This window comes from Schistocerca americana, chromosome 5 (genome assembly GCF_021461395.2).
Source record: "Schistocerca americana isolate TAMUIC-IGC-003095 chromosome 5, iqSchAmer2.1, whole genome shotgun sequence".
Taxonomy (NCBI): domain Eukaryota; kingdom Metazoa; phylum Arthropoda; class Insecta; order Orthoptera; family Acrididae; genus Schistocerca; species Schistocerca americana.
This window is the reverse complement of record NC_060123.1, coordinates 65,344,044-65,360,692: the sequence shown is the minus strand read 5'-3', so window position 1 is coordinate 65,360,692 and position 16,649 is coordinate 65,344,044. Positions and strand designations below refer to the sequence as shown.

The window sequence follows — 16,649 nt, the reverse complement described above, 5'->3', positions numbered from 1 at the left end:
TGGAGTAGGTATTAAAATCCATGGAGAAGAAATAAAAACTTTGAGGTTCGCCGATGACATTGTAATTCTATCAGAGACAGCAAAGGACTTGGAAGAGCAGTTGAATAGAATGGACAGTGTCTTGAAAGGAGGATATAAGATTAACATCAACAAAAGCAAAACGAGGCTAATGGAATGTAGTCGAATTAATTCGGGTGACGCTGAGGGAATTAGATTAGGAAATGAGACAAAGTAGTAAAGGAGTTTTGCTATTTGGGGAGCAAAATAACTCATGATGGTCGAAGTAGAGGATATAAAATGTAGACTGGCAATGGCAAGGAAAGCGTTTCTGAAGAAGAGAAATTTGTTAACATCGAGTATAGATTTAAGTGTCAGGAAGTTGTTTCTGAAAGTATTTGTATGGAGTGTAGCCATGTATGGAAGTGAAACATGGACAATAAATAGTTTGGACAGGAAGAAAATAGAAGCTTTCGAAATGTGGTCCTACAGAAGAATGCTGAAGATTAGATGGGTAGATTACATAACTCATGAGGAGGTACTGAATAGAATTGGGGAGCAGAGAAGTTTGTGGCACAACTTGACGAGAAGAAGGGACCGGTTGGTAGGACATATTCTGAGGCATCAAGGGATCACAAATTTAGCATTGGAGGGGAGCATGGAGGGTAAAAATCGTAGAGGGAGACCAAGAGATGAATACATTAAGCAGATTCAGAAGGATGTAGGTTGCAGTAGGTACTGGGAGATGAAGAAACTTGCACAGGATAGGGTAGCATGGAGAGCTGCATCAAACCAGTCTCAGGACTGAAGACCATAACAACAACAACAGTGCTTACTGACAACAAGAGGTATTTTGGTGTATGGGAAGTGGTGTCAGCAGTGACTATTAGGGTTCCAGGAGATAGAGGGGTGGTAATATCAGGTGGAGAGTTGGTGAAGAAAGTGGTTGGTAACTTTGAAGTTAGAGGCTAGATTACTAGCAGTTGGTTGGAAATGGGAGTCAATGACTGTCGAAATTCTTTCAGTGGAGGCACAACAACCAGCTACAGTGGGGCATCCAGGATTGTTGGCTCTGTGGAGTTTGGGGAATATATAGAAAGTGGATAGGGTGAGGTGGGAAATGGATTCTGGGGAGAGGCTCTGGGAAGAGCATAAGGCTTTAAGCATGGACTGGTGGTCATGCTGGACTTCTGGAATGGGATCATTCTGTCAGAGTTTATAGATGGAGCAGTCAGATAAATGGAAAAGGCCTTTCACCAGGTAGTCACTGTGTTTCACAACAACAATGGTGAAACCATTGTCTGCAGGTAGGATGATTAGGTCAGGATTTTTTGAGGTTGTGTATGGCTGTTCTCTCTTCTGCTGGAAGGTTGGTGTTCTTATGAAGGGATCTAGGAGAGGATGGTGAGGTCAAGTTGGAGGTAAGGAATTCCTGGAAGGAGGTCAGGTGATGGTTATGTGGGAGGGCGAGAGGATCACGGTTAGATGGTGGTATAAACTGGGAGAGGCAGGGTTAACTGTTGGGATTAGGTTGGCTTTCACTGGAGAGGTTGGTGGCAAGGAAGTGTTTCCATTGCAGGGATCAGGAGCAGGAGAGTAGGTCTTTCACAAGTTCACCATGGTTAAATTTGTGTGCAGGGCTTAAGGTGAGACCTCTGGATACGACTAAAATTTTTGTGATGCTAAGGGCTTTGGTGGAAAGGTAAACAACAGTGTTCTGGGAATGTTTCTGCTCTGAATACAAAAAAAGGAAATAACAAAGGAAATAAAAGATAAAAAATAGGAAACAAAAAAGAAGAGCAAACTTTTTATATGAAACATTTGACAAAGACTGTTTTTCAGCCATGAGCATGGAGAAAAAAACTTAATTCAAAGTACTGTCTCGAGAAACTTAATTTTCACTTAAAATGAGCAGGAAAAGAGCTACATAAAATGAGTAGCTCGGAGCCCTTGAACCACAGAGTATATCTAAGCTTTAAAGACATTACAGGTAAATATTAAGCAGATTCATAAATTCACAATATCTTTTGAAGTGAAGCTTATCAAGTGAAAATGAAAAATATTAGTTTCCACGATTCAAACTGTTTGTAACAATTCCTTGTATAAGTCACAAACACATAAATACAAAAATAAAAATAAATATTCAATGCTACAGCTGTTGATAACACTAATTTTAAAATTCCGTTGACCAAAACAAATTAGACCACAAACAGAAATTCAATTTTAAATCACAATACATTATGTTAAAATTAGATTAACACAATGTACAAAAGATATACACAAGTTGTAATATGTGTTCACTTGATTAAAAATATCTAAACAACAAGGGTTAAATAAATTATAATATTCAGTTCTCACCGTTCGAAAGCTCTGGGAACATGTCCTGCAAATGCTGGTAAGACAGGAATAATTCCCAGTTCTCGCATGCGGTCCAGGATCCTGCGCTGAAGAACTGCTTGCTGATTGTGCCACGTGTCTGACAAAGGACCTGCCCAGCCACGTATGTTCCCCATACGATTCCTACATTGGGATTATATCAGTCCAGTTACATATTCAAATGACTCATATAACTATATGATTGAAATGATGAGTAAAAAAATTAAGGTTACAGACAAGAAGATGGTTTCATGAAGAGACATCAAGAAAGTATTTATTACAGTCAAAAATCCATGATGGAATAATGACAATATTACGAAAAGCATAGACTGCTGCTCACCATATAAAAGACTTTAGCATCCATAATATTGTCAGCATTTATTAAAAGATTAATAGCAGAGAGAAAGTATGACATATGAAGAAACTGGTATATTTGTCGGAAAATGAAAAGTTACTTTAAAACTAACATCAATTTCCTTGTGCACAATCAGTGTATATCTGGAAACAATTTAATTCAAGCTATAATAATAACGTGCATTTAACTAGCTTTCTTTCCTATTTGTATGCACTGAGACGGAACAGGCAAAAAGTGAAGGGGAGGAGAGAAAGCAGGGGCAGCTAAAACAGACTCGAGACCAACAGATTCAATTTCTTTGCACGTGATTAATTGTGCTCCAACTGTTACTATTAAAATGTAATGCTATATATGAAGTTCAAAGCAGTCATTGACCCAATCCGAAGCTGCCCTGCCACACATTACTACATACTATTAGTGTGCATCTAACAGAATGAATCACAACATATATTATACTTGACTCATGACAAAATAAATGACATTTAACAATTGCAGTACATCACTGTCCTTGATGCACGATGTGAAGTTGATGACGCATATTACAGATGATTAAAAATGTGAAAAACAAACACTTAAAAGTATAGGAAATCACCAGCAATGAAGTTCACTGTGAAAACTCTATATCAAATTTAACTTTCTGAGGTCACTCAAGTTTACAAAGGCACTCAAGATTTTGAGTAATATTTCCCCGAAAACACGTATTACAACTTGTACTAATATATGTAATTTATGTGCAACTGTATGTGTATTTACAAAGCTACAACATCTCTGATGGCTTGCATATCCAAACAGCCACCCACTGCATCAATGAAAAAGTTGTGAAACTTCATATACTATCCTACAGACTGTCTGATACAAGAAAAATAGCTCGTAATCTCCCACTAAATACAACCAAAAAGTGAAAAACAATAAATTAAAACTGAAAACTTCAGTATTATCATATCACATTACACTGGCACTGTGAGAAAGGTTTGATGACAATCTGCTTACACAGCCTATGGAGGATGATTTAGCCTAAGAGTATTGAATAGTCCATCTACTTATCACTCAAACTTATAAGGCTCTACAATAGGTCAGAAAAGTGAACAGACAGAGAAAAGCCAACCGCTAACACCGCTCCAGCTCCTGCAGTAGAATGTTCATCTCTTGGATATGTGTGGAAGTTTGGAGACATAGGGTAGAGCTTTATGCCTCAGATAGTTTTAAGGATTGTATTACCTGAGTGCCCAGCCACTAATAAAATGTTATTTCTGTGGGGTGAATGTTATGAGTGGCAGTGCCATCTCCGTAAGTGATGGTTACCACACCTCATCTCACAACCAATTTGCCAGCAGCTGCACCTCCAGTGCACATATCAAATGTGGCTATAATACAATTCCTTTACTTGCCCATAGAGACACACTGGACATGGTATTCTTTGCAATTTTATCACACAGCTCCCCCTCCCCTCCCCCTCCCTCCCTTCCGTGCCATTTCTCAGCTGTGGAGGCTTTACCAAACACAATTTGCAGAAGAGTTTCACCAACAGATGCTTGGGATTAATGCTGTTGGACACCTCATAGAAAGAAAAAGCGTCATGTCTCCAAAGATATGCCCTCCTGTCCTCATAGATACTGATTAGTGAGAGGTGGTCAATGGTCTACGTTCCAGTGGTCACTTTCCAGCCTGGGTACACTTAATGGATCAAGCAGTGCCAAAAAGAGAAAGTTGCAGAGGTGTCTGGTCAGCAAACTTAACTGGACACCACAAAGCAAATGTTTTTTTCAGTAATCTCACAATGTGGATGAATAGGACCCAATCAGCTGCTAACACTCCATCATCAGGCCACCTAATAAGACTGCATGAGCCCTTGTGGAGTGATGAGTGTCACTCTGCTATGTTTAAAATGCAGGGAGTATAAGCAGACATGGAAAAAAATTCCCGGATTTCCCAGTTAAAAATACACTTTCTCCCGGGTGAAAACATACTTTTTCCCTTTTAACTGACAGTATATTTTCTCTCGGAACTGTATAACTTATCAGTCCTTTGAATGGTTATACACAGGCATAGAATTTCCTGGTGCTTTAGAAAACGAAACACAGGGAAAACAACACGTTTTGGAAAGATCTTTGATGAGCAGCAACATATACTCTGCATATTTTCGTATTACGAAAGTATAAATTCGAATTCCACCAAACACTGCATGTTACTTTCCGAAGCACTGGAATCGAGATTGCGCTGCGCTTTTGTAAGCCAGGCATAGCTCATGTCATGTGATTTCGCCAGCCGATGACAACGGGTATTCAGAGCTGAGGACACGTGATGTAGTCAGCCAATAGCAACATCACTGTTAAGAAGCACGAACACACAAACAGAAAGTGCTAATGGTTTTTTGGCGACGTCATTTATCCACAGCGCCAAAAACAGTTGGTGAAAGCTGCAGCTGATAGATATTTATCTTTGCCGTAGTCGGCTTGGTTACGAGTTGTTTATTCTTGTTAGTTTTTGATCTGTGCTTGGAAAATAAAATGTTTTCTCATTTCATGAAAAAGCTGTTACTTCATAAAATATAAAGGTTCCCATAGCGATGACCCCGAAAAATCGTAGCAGAAGCATAAAGAAAATATATATACCAACGAGAATAATGAATTCAGAGACAAAAGCATGGGGCAGTGGAATCAAGATTGAAGACTACAGTCTGTTCGACAAAGGATCGCGGTGCACGCCCTTTGATTCGCCACAAAACGGAACGACAGATGTTAACGCAAAAGATGGGAGTACCTACGCGCGACACGGAAATGTTAAGCTTTCCGCGTTCTGGCCGGTGCGCCCCCAGCTTTGGTTTATGCAGGCTGAATGCATATTTCGGCAGCGTGGGGTGTCCAACAACATTGACAAATTTAATATAGTGGTCTCACATCTAAATTTAGAAGTGATAGAGCAAGTAGAAGAAGCCTTGTCGCAACAAAATTACTTTGTGCTAAAGGAAGCTCTCATACAGCATTATATGTTGTCATCAGATTTGCGACAACAAAAAATTTTCGCATACGAAGATTTGGGCAACAAGACTCCGTCACAAGTACTCAAAGCCTTACGTACATTAGCCGGCCCGGAACTCCTACCTGAAGAGTCTTTACGTCTAATATGGCTTCATAAACTTCCTGCCAACATCCGAGCCGTCATTGCAGCAGAAACAGACTTACCATTGCAAGTCTTAGCAAAAAAGGCAGACACCATCGCAAACACCTTAACCGAAGTTTCTGCGTGTTCCGAATTCAACTATAGCCAGGATAGAGGCCCAAGAACGTGTAGTGTGATGGAATCTGACGTCAGTGAGCCAGGAACATGCAATAATACTTCCCAACAGCAGTGCTCATCGACCGAACCCGCCATACAGCAACTGGCAGCACAAGTGGCAAAACTCAACGTGCAAGTAACTTCACATCACCAACAGCTACGAAGTCGCAGTTGGAAAAGATGAAGAAATGCTATCCAACAGGATTTGACAGATCAATGGTGCTGGTACCATAGACGCTTCGGTAACACTGCCCGTCAATGTATTCAAACCTGCAGCTACCCAGACGTAAAAGGCGGGCGTTAAAGGGCGCTAGCGTTTGTCAACAACAACATAGGCGCCCGAGTCATAGCGTGATTCAAAGAGGTGAAAACGCCACAGTATCTGCAGTCAACCAATCACACCGATTGTTCGTGTTGGACCTCTCTTCAGGTGAGAAGTTTCTGATTGACACAGGTTCAGAAGTCAGTGTTTATCCAAGAAAGAGAGGTGATATACGCACGACAACAACGCAACATGTGCTGACTGCGGCAAACAATTCCAGAATATCTACCTATCGTGAGAAACAGTTGGCATTACATCTGAATTCCAACTTTCATCCAAAATGGACTTTTGTGGTTGCTGATGTGCCGAGTCCTATAATTGGAGCGGACTTTTTACGGAACTACCGACTTATGCCCGACCTGGTTAACCGTCGTTTGGTGACAGTTCCCACAGAAGGGATATTGCCTACTGCGTCTTCCGCGTCGGTTCAAGTGCAGTGCGATGTGCCCGTGTCCTTCCACACGAAGATTTCCGGCTCCTCTACCGCGTCATTCGCGTCGGGATATTGTGATAGGATTTCGTACCCGCAACTAAGCGGGGCACACACATGTGCCGATAGTCGTAACGATTCGTATACTGTAGGCAATATCAGAGCACTGTCGGAGGAATCACTTTTTCGTAAACTGCTTCAAGACTTTCCAGCACTTACCGAACCCGTCAATGCAACCAGGAAATGCAGACACAATACTCAACACCACATCAACACGACACAAGGTCAACCCGTTGCCTTCCGCCCGCGGCGTCTGCCTCCAGAGAAGCTGCTCGCGGTGCGAGCTGAGTTCGACAGACTTCTAAAAACAGATATTGTAAGTAGGTCTGATAGTTCATGGGCATCTCCAATTCACATGGTCCATAAAAAAGACAATTCATGGAGAGTATGTGGAGACTACAGGGTGCTCAATGCCCGCACAATTCCCGACCGCTACCCAGTACCCAATGTGACTGATTTTAACAGAACGATTAGCAATGCCAAAATATTTAGTGTGATTGATTGCGCCAAAGCATTTTCCCAGATTCCCATGGCTCCATCTGACATTAAAAAAACAGCAGTTATCACACCATTTGGTTTGTTTGAGTACAATTTTATGCCATTTGGCCTCAGAAACGCTGTCCAAACATGGCAAAGATTCATGCATGAGGTGCTTCAAGAATTACCATTCGTATTTTGTTATATGGACGACATTTTAGTATTCTCTGGTTCTGTATATCAGCATGTCAAACATCTGCGGCAGCTTTTCCGCCGTCTGACAGAGTATGGCATAATTATTAACGAAACAAAGTGCACGTTCGGAAAACGCGAGGTTAAGTTCCTGGGATATTTGGTTTCAGCAGCAGGCCTGTCACCTTTGCCTGAGCGGGTTGAAGCAGTACAACAGATGCCCCTTCCCACAACTTACAAAGGACTTCGCAGATTTTTAGGCATGCCCAAATATTACAAACGTCACTTACCTAAATTAGCTGCCGCCCAAGAGTCACTCACAACGTTACTTGCAGGTAAAAATACAACAGGAAATCGTAAAATTCCATGGAGTCCAGATGCTGAAGCAACTTTCCATGACTTAAAGAAATGTCTTTCTCGGGCAACACTACTGGGACATCCAAGATTGAGTGCTCCTTTAGCGCTCATGGTTGATGCGAGCCAAGCAGCAGTGGGTGCAGCGCTACTGCAAGAAGTTGATGGCAGATGGCAGCCGCTCGCATTTTTCTCTAAAAACCTGACTCGACAGCAGCAAAAATAGAGTGCTATTGACCGTGAGTTGCTTGCTATTTACTTAGCCATAAAGCATTTTCACACATCTGTCGAAGGGAGGCACTTTGCAATTTTTACTGATCACAAGCCGTTAGTAGCTATATTTCAACGAGACACAGAGCTCAATTCACCACGGCAGTGCAGGCAAGTCGAGTACATTGCACAGTTCACAACTGACGTGCGTCACATTTCAGGAAAAGACAACCTGGTCGCAGATTGGCTGTCTAGGAATTGTGCCAGTTTAAATTCAATTCGTTGGACCGAGTTAGAGTCTAAACAATGAGAAGATCCTTTCTTGTGCTGTCTAATAGAGGAACAGAGAACTGCGTTGCAGCTCAGAAGTGTGTCTGTCACGAATGTTCAAGACGGAATTTGGTGTGATGTAGCAAAAGGAAAGGAGCGACCTTACATACCAGAACAATATCATCGTGAGATTTATAGTGTGCTACATAACCTATCACATCCAGGAGTACGAGCTACAGCCAAGTTAGTTTCCTCCAAAGCAGTGTGGCCTGGAATACAAAAAGATTGTCGTGCATGGGCCCGTGCATGCCTAACGTGTCAGCGTAATAAAATCAGCAGACAGTGTCAGCGTAATAAAATCAGCAGACATGTCTTTGCACCTATTGCTGACTTCCCGACGCCATCTGCAAGATTTTCACATATACATGTGGACATTGTGGACCCGCTATCATGCTCTTCAGAACAATGCTATTTGCTCACAATCATTGATCTTTTTACCAGGTGGCCAGAAGTAGTTGTAATAGAAGACATTTCTGCGGAGTCAGTTGCAAAAGCACTGTTGCATTCATGGTTCTCCAGGTTTGGCGTTCCGCAAAACATAACAACAGATCGCGGAAGGCAGTTTGAAAACCAACTTTTCAATGAACTTTTACTACTGTGCGGGTGCAACCACCTACGCACCACAAGCTATCATCCATCTAGTAATGGAATGGTGGAACGACTACACCGCACGCTCAAAGCTGCATTAATGTGTAGTTCCACTTCATGGCCTGAAGCACTACCGCTGGTCCTACTCGGATTGAGAACGGCCGTGAAGGAGGACTTACAATGCTCTTCTGCAGAATTGGTTTATGGCGAGCCATTGAGGGTTCCTGGAGAATTTATCATTCCAGCATCTACACAGCCGTTCGCCCCTGAGCTATGCATGCAATTCGCAAGACAACTCAGCGTTAGAATGAGAAACATCAAACCCACTAACCCTGTCAGACATGGAGACTGGATAGTGTTTGTACATAAAGAACTGCAAGCAACATCCCACGTGTGGCTTAGGGATGATACAGTGCGCCCACCGCGTAATCACAAGAGGAAGCCACAGCTTCAAAATCAGTAAGGATGGTAAAGAAGAGACAGTCTCAAATGAGCGGCTGAAACCTGCTTACACCGAAGAGGGTACACTCCTTCCTCGGTCTGCAAAATCACCCTCAAACGTGGAGGCCAAAGAAACAGCAGATAGTCTCGCCGAGCCCTCGGTTTCAGAAGAGGACAATGAAGCAGCAAGTGCAGAACAGGAGCAGCCATTGCCTGCACCAGATGTTTTCACGAGAGCTGGTAGAAAAATCAAGTGCAAGTTTCCCCACATAACTGGTGCACCCGGTTTCAAAAGGAGGGGGGCTGATGTGGCGACGTCATTTATCCACTGCGCCAAAAACAGCGGCTGAAAGCTGCAGCTGATAGATATTTATCTTTGCCGTAGTCAGCTTGGTTACAAGTTGTTTATTCTTGTTAGTTTTTTATCTGTGCTTGGAAAATAAAATGTTTTCTCATCTCATGAAAAAGCTGTTACTTCATAAAATATAAAGGCTCCCATAGTTTAAATTAAAATACATAGTGTTGCTACACGAAAAGCAAAGCTTTCACATATAATTTTGGTCTATAAAATTAATACGCTGCAAGAGAAGCTAAGCTTTCACATATAATGTTGGTCTTTTATGCACGTATTACAATGTAAGATATATCACACAAATGTGCCATTAAAATTTTTAATAACGACATAAATGTCTGATCTTCTGGGCTCAAAATTCATCTAAATGGCTCATCATCAAAGAGTTGATTTTTAAATGAGTCAAATGCTCTGTGATTTAAGAAATTCAAACACTCTGTGATTTAAGAAATTCATTGTACATTCTCGCAACCACTCGGAATATTTTCCCGCGACCTATTAGAAATAGGTTCATTTCTGCAGGCGTCACCGCATTTGCACAGTTACAATGTCATAGGGAGCCAGTATGTTCGTACATGTAAAACATTAAAAGATCTTATATTATGTCGTAAAAGAAACAAGACATCAGAGGATACTCCAACAGCATCGGAATTTCGTGACCCATACTAAAATGTGCACATTTAAAGTGCACATTCGTATGTCCAGATTTCCAGTGAAGTACGCCACGACCTGATATTAAGCTTTTCAGTGTAGTTTTCGGGATGTAAATTTTCTTGTAGTACCAGTACTATGTTATCTCATGTTTGGTTCTTTATTATGGCATAATGCCATATGTGCTAGAAGTTGAAAACATGCACTTGAAATGCAGCGAACAATGTGCTGAATTAAACACTTCGTTTCAAATACATTATCTGTCTCAGTGGAAAAGATTAATAGTAGAAAATTTCTTTAGCAAACCAACAAAAATAGCTTCATTGTTCTGGAAGGCAACTTATGCTTGACTGTCAGAAAGGTGGAAACAAAATAAAATCTGCAACTAACAACACATTTTAGCCTTCCGTAATTATGTAGATGTATTTTACATGACAGAACTCTGCCACAGAAATCTGTTTTGTTTTCATTTGACGTGAGAGCAGTAAAAGAAGAGGAAACAGCAAAATCACTAATTGTAAACACGGGTCACGTGGAGACTACTCACATCCCCACTATAACTCAGACTGCTCTGCGCATCAGCCCCAGATTTATGATACTTCCGAACCGGGCCAATACCCCGCCACTCCCTTGAGCGTTTGAGAGAGGACATCAAAAATTACAAAAAAATCGAATTTACAAAAATATATTCATTTTGTAGTGCACATCTTTCTGAAGAGTATAACGCATAAAACATATGTGTTTGAGGAAATGTAAGACAAGTTATTTGGTCGTAAGTGTGCCAAAGTGCAGTGCCTCACTTCTTCACACAGCATTCTCCTATCGCACGTCACTGTATTTCACTCTGTGGAATTGAAACGTGTATATTTTGTAATGGATGCCATCAAACCATATTTAGGACAGCGGAAATTAAAATGTCCTATGGTGCCTCTCATGCTTACAGTCGGCCGGTTTGACATCCTGTCCCTCGTTGTTTGTTGTTGTTGTTGTTGTTGTTGTTGTTGTTGTTGTTTTCCCCCTAACAACTTACCGCTTTGTGTGACATAAAATTAAACATAGGATTCATAAAACCAGTAAAGACATGAGACAAACAAGACAATGCACATTTCTTCAATCCTTAGCCCCTACAATTTTTTCTCTCTAATCTTGCTACAGCTTTACATGGCGTGCTTTCCTTTCTGTGAAAGAATCTGTTACCTCATCAAAGTTCGTCAAACGTTTTGCTACATGAAAAATCAAAATGTCATTGTCTAATACTGAAAAAGCTGTTAATACAAATAGGACCGACTGGTGTGGTTTCTCAATCTGATTATGTCTATTTTGTCACTCTCTGCTAGATAAAACAAAATAGGCCTTTCTAATACTGCAACAATTGTAACACACAGCAAATAAACAAGACTGTTTTGGCACAAATGGTTATTTTTTAACGACAGAATATAATTCACAAAGTACCAATACCAAATACCTATTAGGGCTACTACAAGGAAAAAGCTTTACTTTGGGAAATAGTTTCACACTTCATTCATACGCTCTAGTATCTAAAGCATGAGATTGAAAAGTAGTAGTACAAAATTTTTATACAAACTTGGAATAGTCATATTGTTCCATAATTTGTGTGATGTCCCCGTTTCTTATTCCTCGTTCTAACAAAGAGTCTTGTTATCACTAATTCTGTAACTATTCCTGTCAATGTCAAAGCTTATTTGCCAGTTAACTTCCCTAACTCTGCCAGAATCACCAGTTTAGTTATCCCGCGATTATTCTCTGCTTAGGCGTTGTTACGTGTTCGTACGAGTTTTCTGTGCTACTTCCAGAATAGAACTTAAGGCGGCTGCTAGCTGGGGACTGTACAACTGGCCCTTACTAGTATAGTGATCTGGCCAAAAATTTTCTGTCAAAATTTCATTTTCTTGGATACACCGAGAAGGTAACACGTAATCGCCGCAGCAGTGGCCGAGTGGTTCTAGGCGCTTTAGTCTGGAACTGCGCGACCGCTGCGGTCACAGGTTTGAATCCTGCCTCGGGCATGGACGTGTGTGATGTTCTTAGGTTAGTTAGGTTTTAGTAGTTCTTAGTTCTAGGGGACTGATGACCTCAGATGTTAAGTCCCATAGTGCTCAGAGCCATTTTTATACTTAATCTTTCTTACCTGTTATTCGTTTATTTCCACTCCAGTAGTCTGAATCTATGGATTTCACTAGTAATTATAACAATGCTCATCATTCGCAAACCCAATCAACCACACAATCAGACAGCGGTTGGCATTCATCTGTTCGGCCTTACTCCGCTCAGCCTGTATAGGCCCTTTTGTCTGTAGGAAAGTTTGTCTCTACATGCGACGAGGATTCCCCTGACAGACACATCATGTACACTATGCACGCACCCACAAATCAACTTACGATTCATTCAGAAATCAACTTAGAATGTGTTCAAAAATGTTCAAAAAGGAACAGGGATGCGTTTCCAAGCCATATGAATAATCGATAGACTACGTGCTTTATGAAACAAGGTTTTTTTCCCCCTAAAGAATATGAATTTGCCCCCCCCCCCCTCTAGGTCTGGGCCTGCTGCGCATGCATGATTGGTTGTTTTGGGGAAGGAAACCAGACAGCGAGGTCATCTGTCTCATCGGATTAGGGAAGGACGGGGAAGGGAATCCGCCGTGCCCTTTGAAAGGAACCATCCCGGCATTTGCCTGGAGCGATTTAGGGAAATCACGGAAAACCTAAATCAGGATGGCCGGGATTGAACCGTCGTCCTCCCAAATGCGCATGCATGAATCTGGCAGCTTGGATGCTCCAGTAAAATTATTCCCGGTACCATCTAGCTGCTTGCTGCGACTGCTTACACAGCCAACAGCCACATTTCCGAAGCCAGAAGCAGGAGAAGCTACTACTCAACTGCACATGTGCATGGTCCCGCTTGTAACTGCTAAAACGAATCTAATGTAAACAGTTGTGACGTCACGCTCATCGGAGCAATCTGTTGTTACAAACCATTGCACACTCTTTCTAAAGCCTTTGACATATTTTGCTGTTGGCAGACCCTTGTATGAGCACTGTGTTTTGTTGTATAGGGCGCATTTCCTTTGCAGTTTAAGTTTTATTTTCATTTTTCTCTTGTTCACGTTTTATTGCTGCAGTATTACTCCGCAGTAGTGGGATACAGTAATATCCTTTGTTAGAGTATCGGTTCTTACCAGTCAAAATTACAAACATTTAACTGAAAACAAAAACAATGAAAAATTCCCAGAATTCTAAAACATTCCCGGGTTTTTCCCAGTTTTCTCCCGGATGAAAAAATTCGCGGGTTTTTTCCTGGATCTCCTGGTTGTCCCGGGTCGTATACACCCTGTAAATGCCAACCAACTACAAATAACTTTATAGCCTTTTGGGTAGCAAGGGCAAAAGTCAGACTTATTATTTAGTAGAGCATGTGAGAGTTTCTGGATTAATGTACGTCTACTTTTCTATCCTGTGTGGCATGAGTAAAACTTTCATTGCTTGTTCCTAAACGAATAAAGGTTCCTATAAGTCTGCAATAGACTGAGTTCATTAAGTGAAACAAGCAATAATAAATCTGGGACGTAGTGAAGTTGGCGTATCAATACAACAGTTCCAAATCAGTAACCACTTGAAACCGGAAACAAACTAAGTCAACTTGGCTGTGCAGTGGCACAATACAAACAGCTGAAAAGTTGAGCAAGGAATGAGCTGCCACTGCGAGCCCAGACCACATGCTCAGAGGTAAACAAGTCACCACCGAGCGGCACCACGTGATGCGCATTCCTCGGCAGTAGCTGCCCTTACGACAGTGGCCTACAGCTGCCTCTTGCAGCCTCAATACCTCTGACATGTCCATGTCTGCCTAAGCGGGAACCTGAATCATTGTTGGATACAAAATCTACCACTACATCTATTAAAGTATGTGATATTATTAAAATCATTTGTATTGAAAGGAAAATTCTCTTGAAAAAACTATAAAAAATAAAGAAAGAATGGTAGGTCAGTAATTACCTTTAGGGGAAAAGTTCTTAGTACTGCTGATGAGACACATAAAAGCACTAAAAAGTATCCTAGTTTTCAGGGTTGTTAGTTCTTTCCTCAGCAAGGATATTCGGATAGACTGGTTAACATTAGTGAAATTAGGAAAAGGCAACGGGAAAATCCAGGGTGGGTGGGAGAGAGGGCAACACACACACACACACACACACACACACACACACACACACACAGAGAGAGAGAGAGAGAGAGAGAGAGAGAGATGAGGGTGGCAATGGAAGGAGGGGTAGGAGAGAATGAAGATGAAAAAATAAAAAAACTCCAAACTTCAGGGAAACTAGTATCAGGTGGGAAGCAAAACAGCCCATGCGGTATAGTAAGCACTCACATTCCTTGAGTCAAGCTGTACAGCACATTCAGCAATTGGGTACTGGGCATCCCTAAGGTGGACAGTTCCTGTATGTCCATTCAAGTGCTCAGCCAGTTTTTTTGAGTCATCAGTCTTCTGACTGGTTTGATTCGGCACACCATGAATTCCTCTCCTGTGCCAACCTCATTTCAGAGTAGCACTTGCAACGTATGTCCTCAATTATTTGCTTGATTTATTCCAATCTCTGTCTTCCACTACAGTTTTTGCCCTCTTCAGCTACCTCTAGTACCATGGAAGTCATTCCCTGATGTCTTAACAGATGTCCTATCAAATAGTCCCTTCTCCTTGTCAGTGTTTTCCACATATTCCTTTCGTCTCCAATTCTGCAGAGAACCTCTTGATTCCATACCTGATTAGTCCACCTAATTTTCAACATTCGTCTGTGACGCTACATCTCAAATGCTTCGATTCTCTTCCGTTCTGGTTTTCCCACAGTCCATATTTCACTACCATACAATGCTGTGCTCCAAACATATATTCTCAGACATTTCTTCACAAATTAGAACCCAAGTTTGACACCAGTAGACTTCTCTTACTTTTCTTGGCCGGAAAGCCCTTTCTGCCAGTGCTAGTCCACTTTTTAGGTCCATCTTCCTCCATCCATCATTTGTTATTTTGCTGCCCAGGTAGTAGGATTCCTTAATTTTATCTACTTCGTGCCCACCAATCCTGGTGTTAAGTTTCTCGGTGTTCTCATTTCTGCTACTTTTCATTACTTCTGTCTTTCTTCGATTTACTCTCAATCCATATTCTGTACTCATTAGACTGTTCATTTCATTCATGTAATTCTTCTTCACTTTCACTGAGGATAGCAATGCAATCAGCGAGTCATATCACTGATATCTTTTCAACCTTGAGGGCGAAAGACTACATCCCCTTCTTACACCTTTTCTAATCTGAGCACTTCATTCTTGGTCGTTCACTCTTGTTATTCTGTCTTAGCCCTTGTACATATTGTTTATTACTCGTCTCTTCCTACAGCTTACGCTTATTTTTCTCAGAGTTCCAAACATCTTGCACCAATTTACATTGTCAAACACTTTTTCCAGGTTGAAAAATGCTAAGAACATGTCTTGATTTTTCTTTAGTCTTGCCCCCATTACCAATTGCAACATCAAAATTGTGTCTTTGGGGCCTTTACCTTACCTAAAATCACACTAATCATCAAGTAACACATCCTCACTTTTCTTTTCCATACTTCTGTATATCAGCAACATGGATGCATGAGCTGTTAAGCTGGGTGAGCTGTTAAGCTGATGGTGCAATAATTCTGACACCTGTCAGCTCTTGCAGTTTTCGGAACTGTGTGGATGATACTTTTCCGAAAGTCAGATGGTATGTCGCCAGACTCATACACTCTACACATCAATGTGAATAGTTGTTTTGTTGCAACTTCCCCCTATGATTTTATAAATTCTAATAGAATGTTACTTATTCCAACAACCATTCCTTTTTCAATTTCTCCAAATTTTTCATGCAGCCATTTCGTCTTAGCTTCTGTGCACTTCCTGTTTATTTCATTCCTCAGCGACTTGTATTTCTGTATTCCTGAATTTCCCTTAAGGTTTTTGTACTTATTTCTTTCATCGATCAACTGAAATATTTCTTCTGTTACCCACGGTTTCTTCGCAGTTACCTTCTTTGTACCTATGTTTTTCTTTTCCACTTCTGTGATTACCCTTTTTAGAAATGTCCATTTCTCTTCAACTGTGCTGCCTACTGAGCTATTCTTTATTGCTGTATCTACAGCATTAGAGAACTTAAAGCGTATCTCATCATTCTTTAGTGCTTCTATATCCCATTTCCT

General features: G+C 41.2%; 1 protein-coding gene across 5 annotated transcripts in view; it reads right to left on the bottom strand.

Annotated features, from left to right (window-relative positions):
• LOC124615485 (alpha-N-acetylglucosaminidase) overlaps window positions 1-16,649 on the bottom strand; it is a 372,979-nt gene that overhangs the window by 327,654 nt on the left and 28,676 nt on the right. For all 5 annotated transcript variants that reach the window (XM_047143421.1, XM_047143422.1, XM_047143418.1 and 2 more), the window contains exon 5: window positions 2,356-2,517. In XM_047143421.1, coding sequence (XP_046999377.1) covers window positions 2,356-2,517 — 162 coding nt within the window. The remainder of the gene's footprint in view (window positions 1-2,355; window positions 2,518-16,649) is intronic.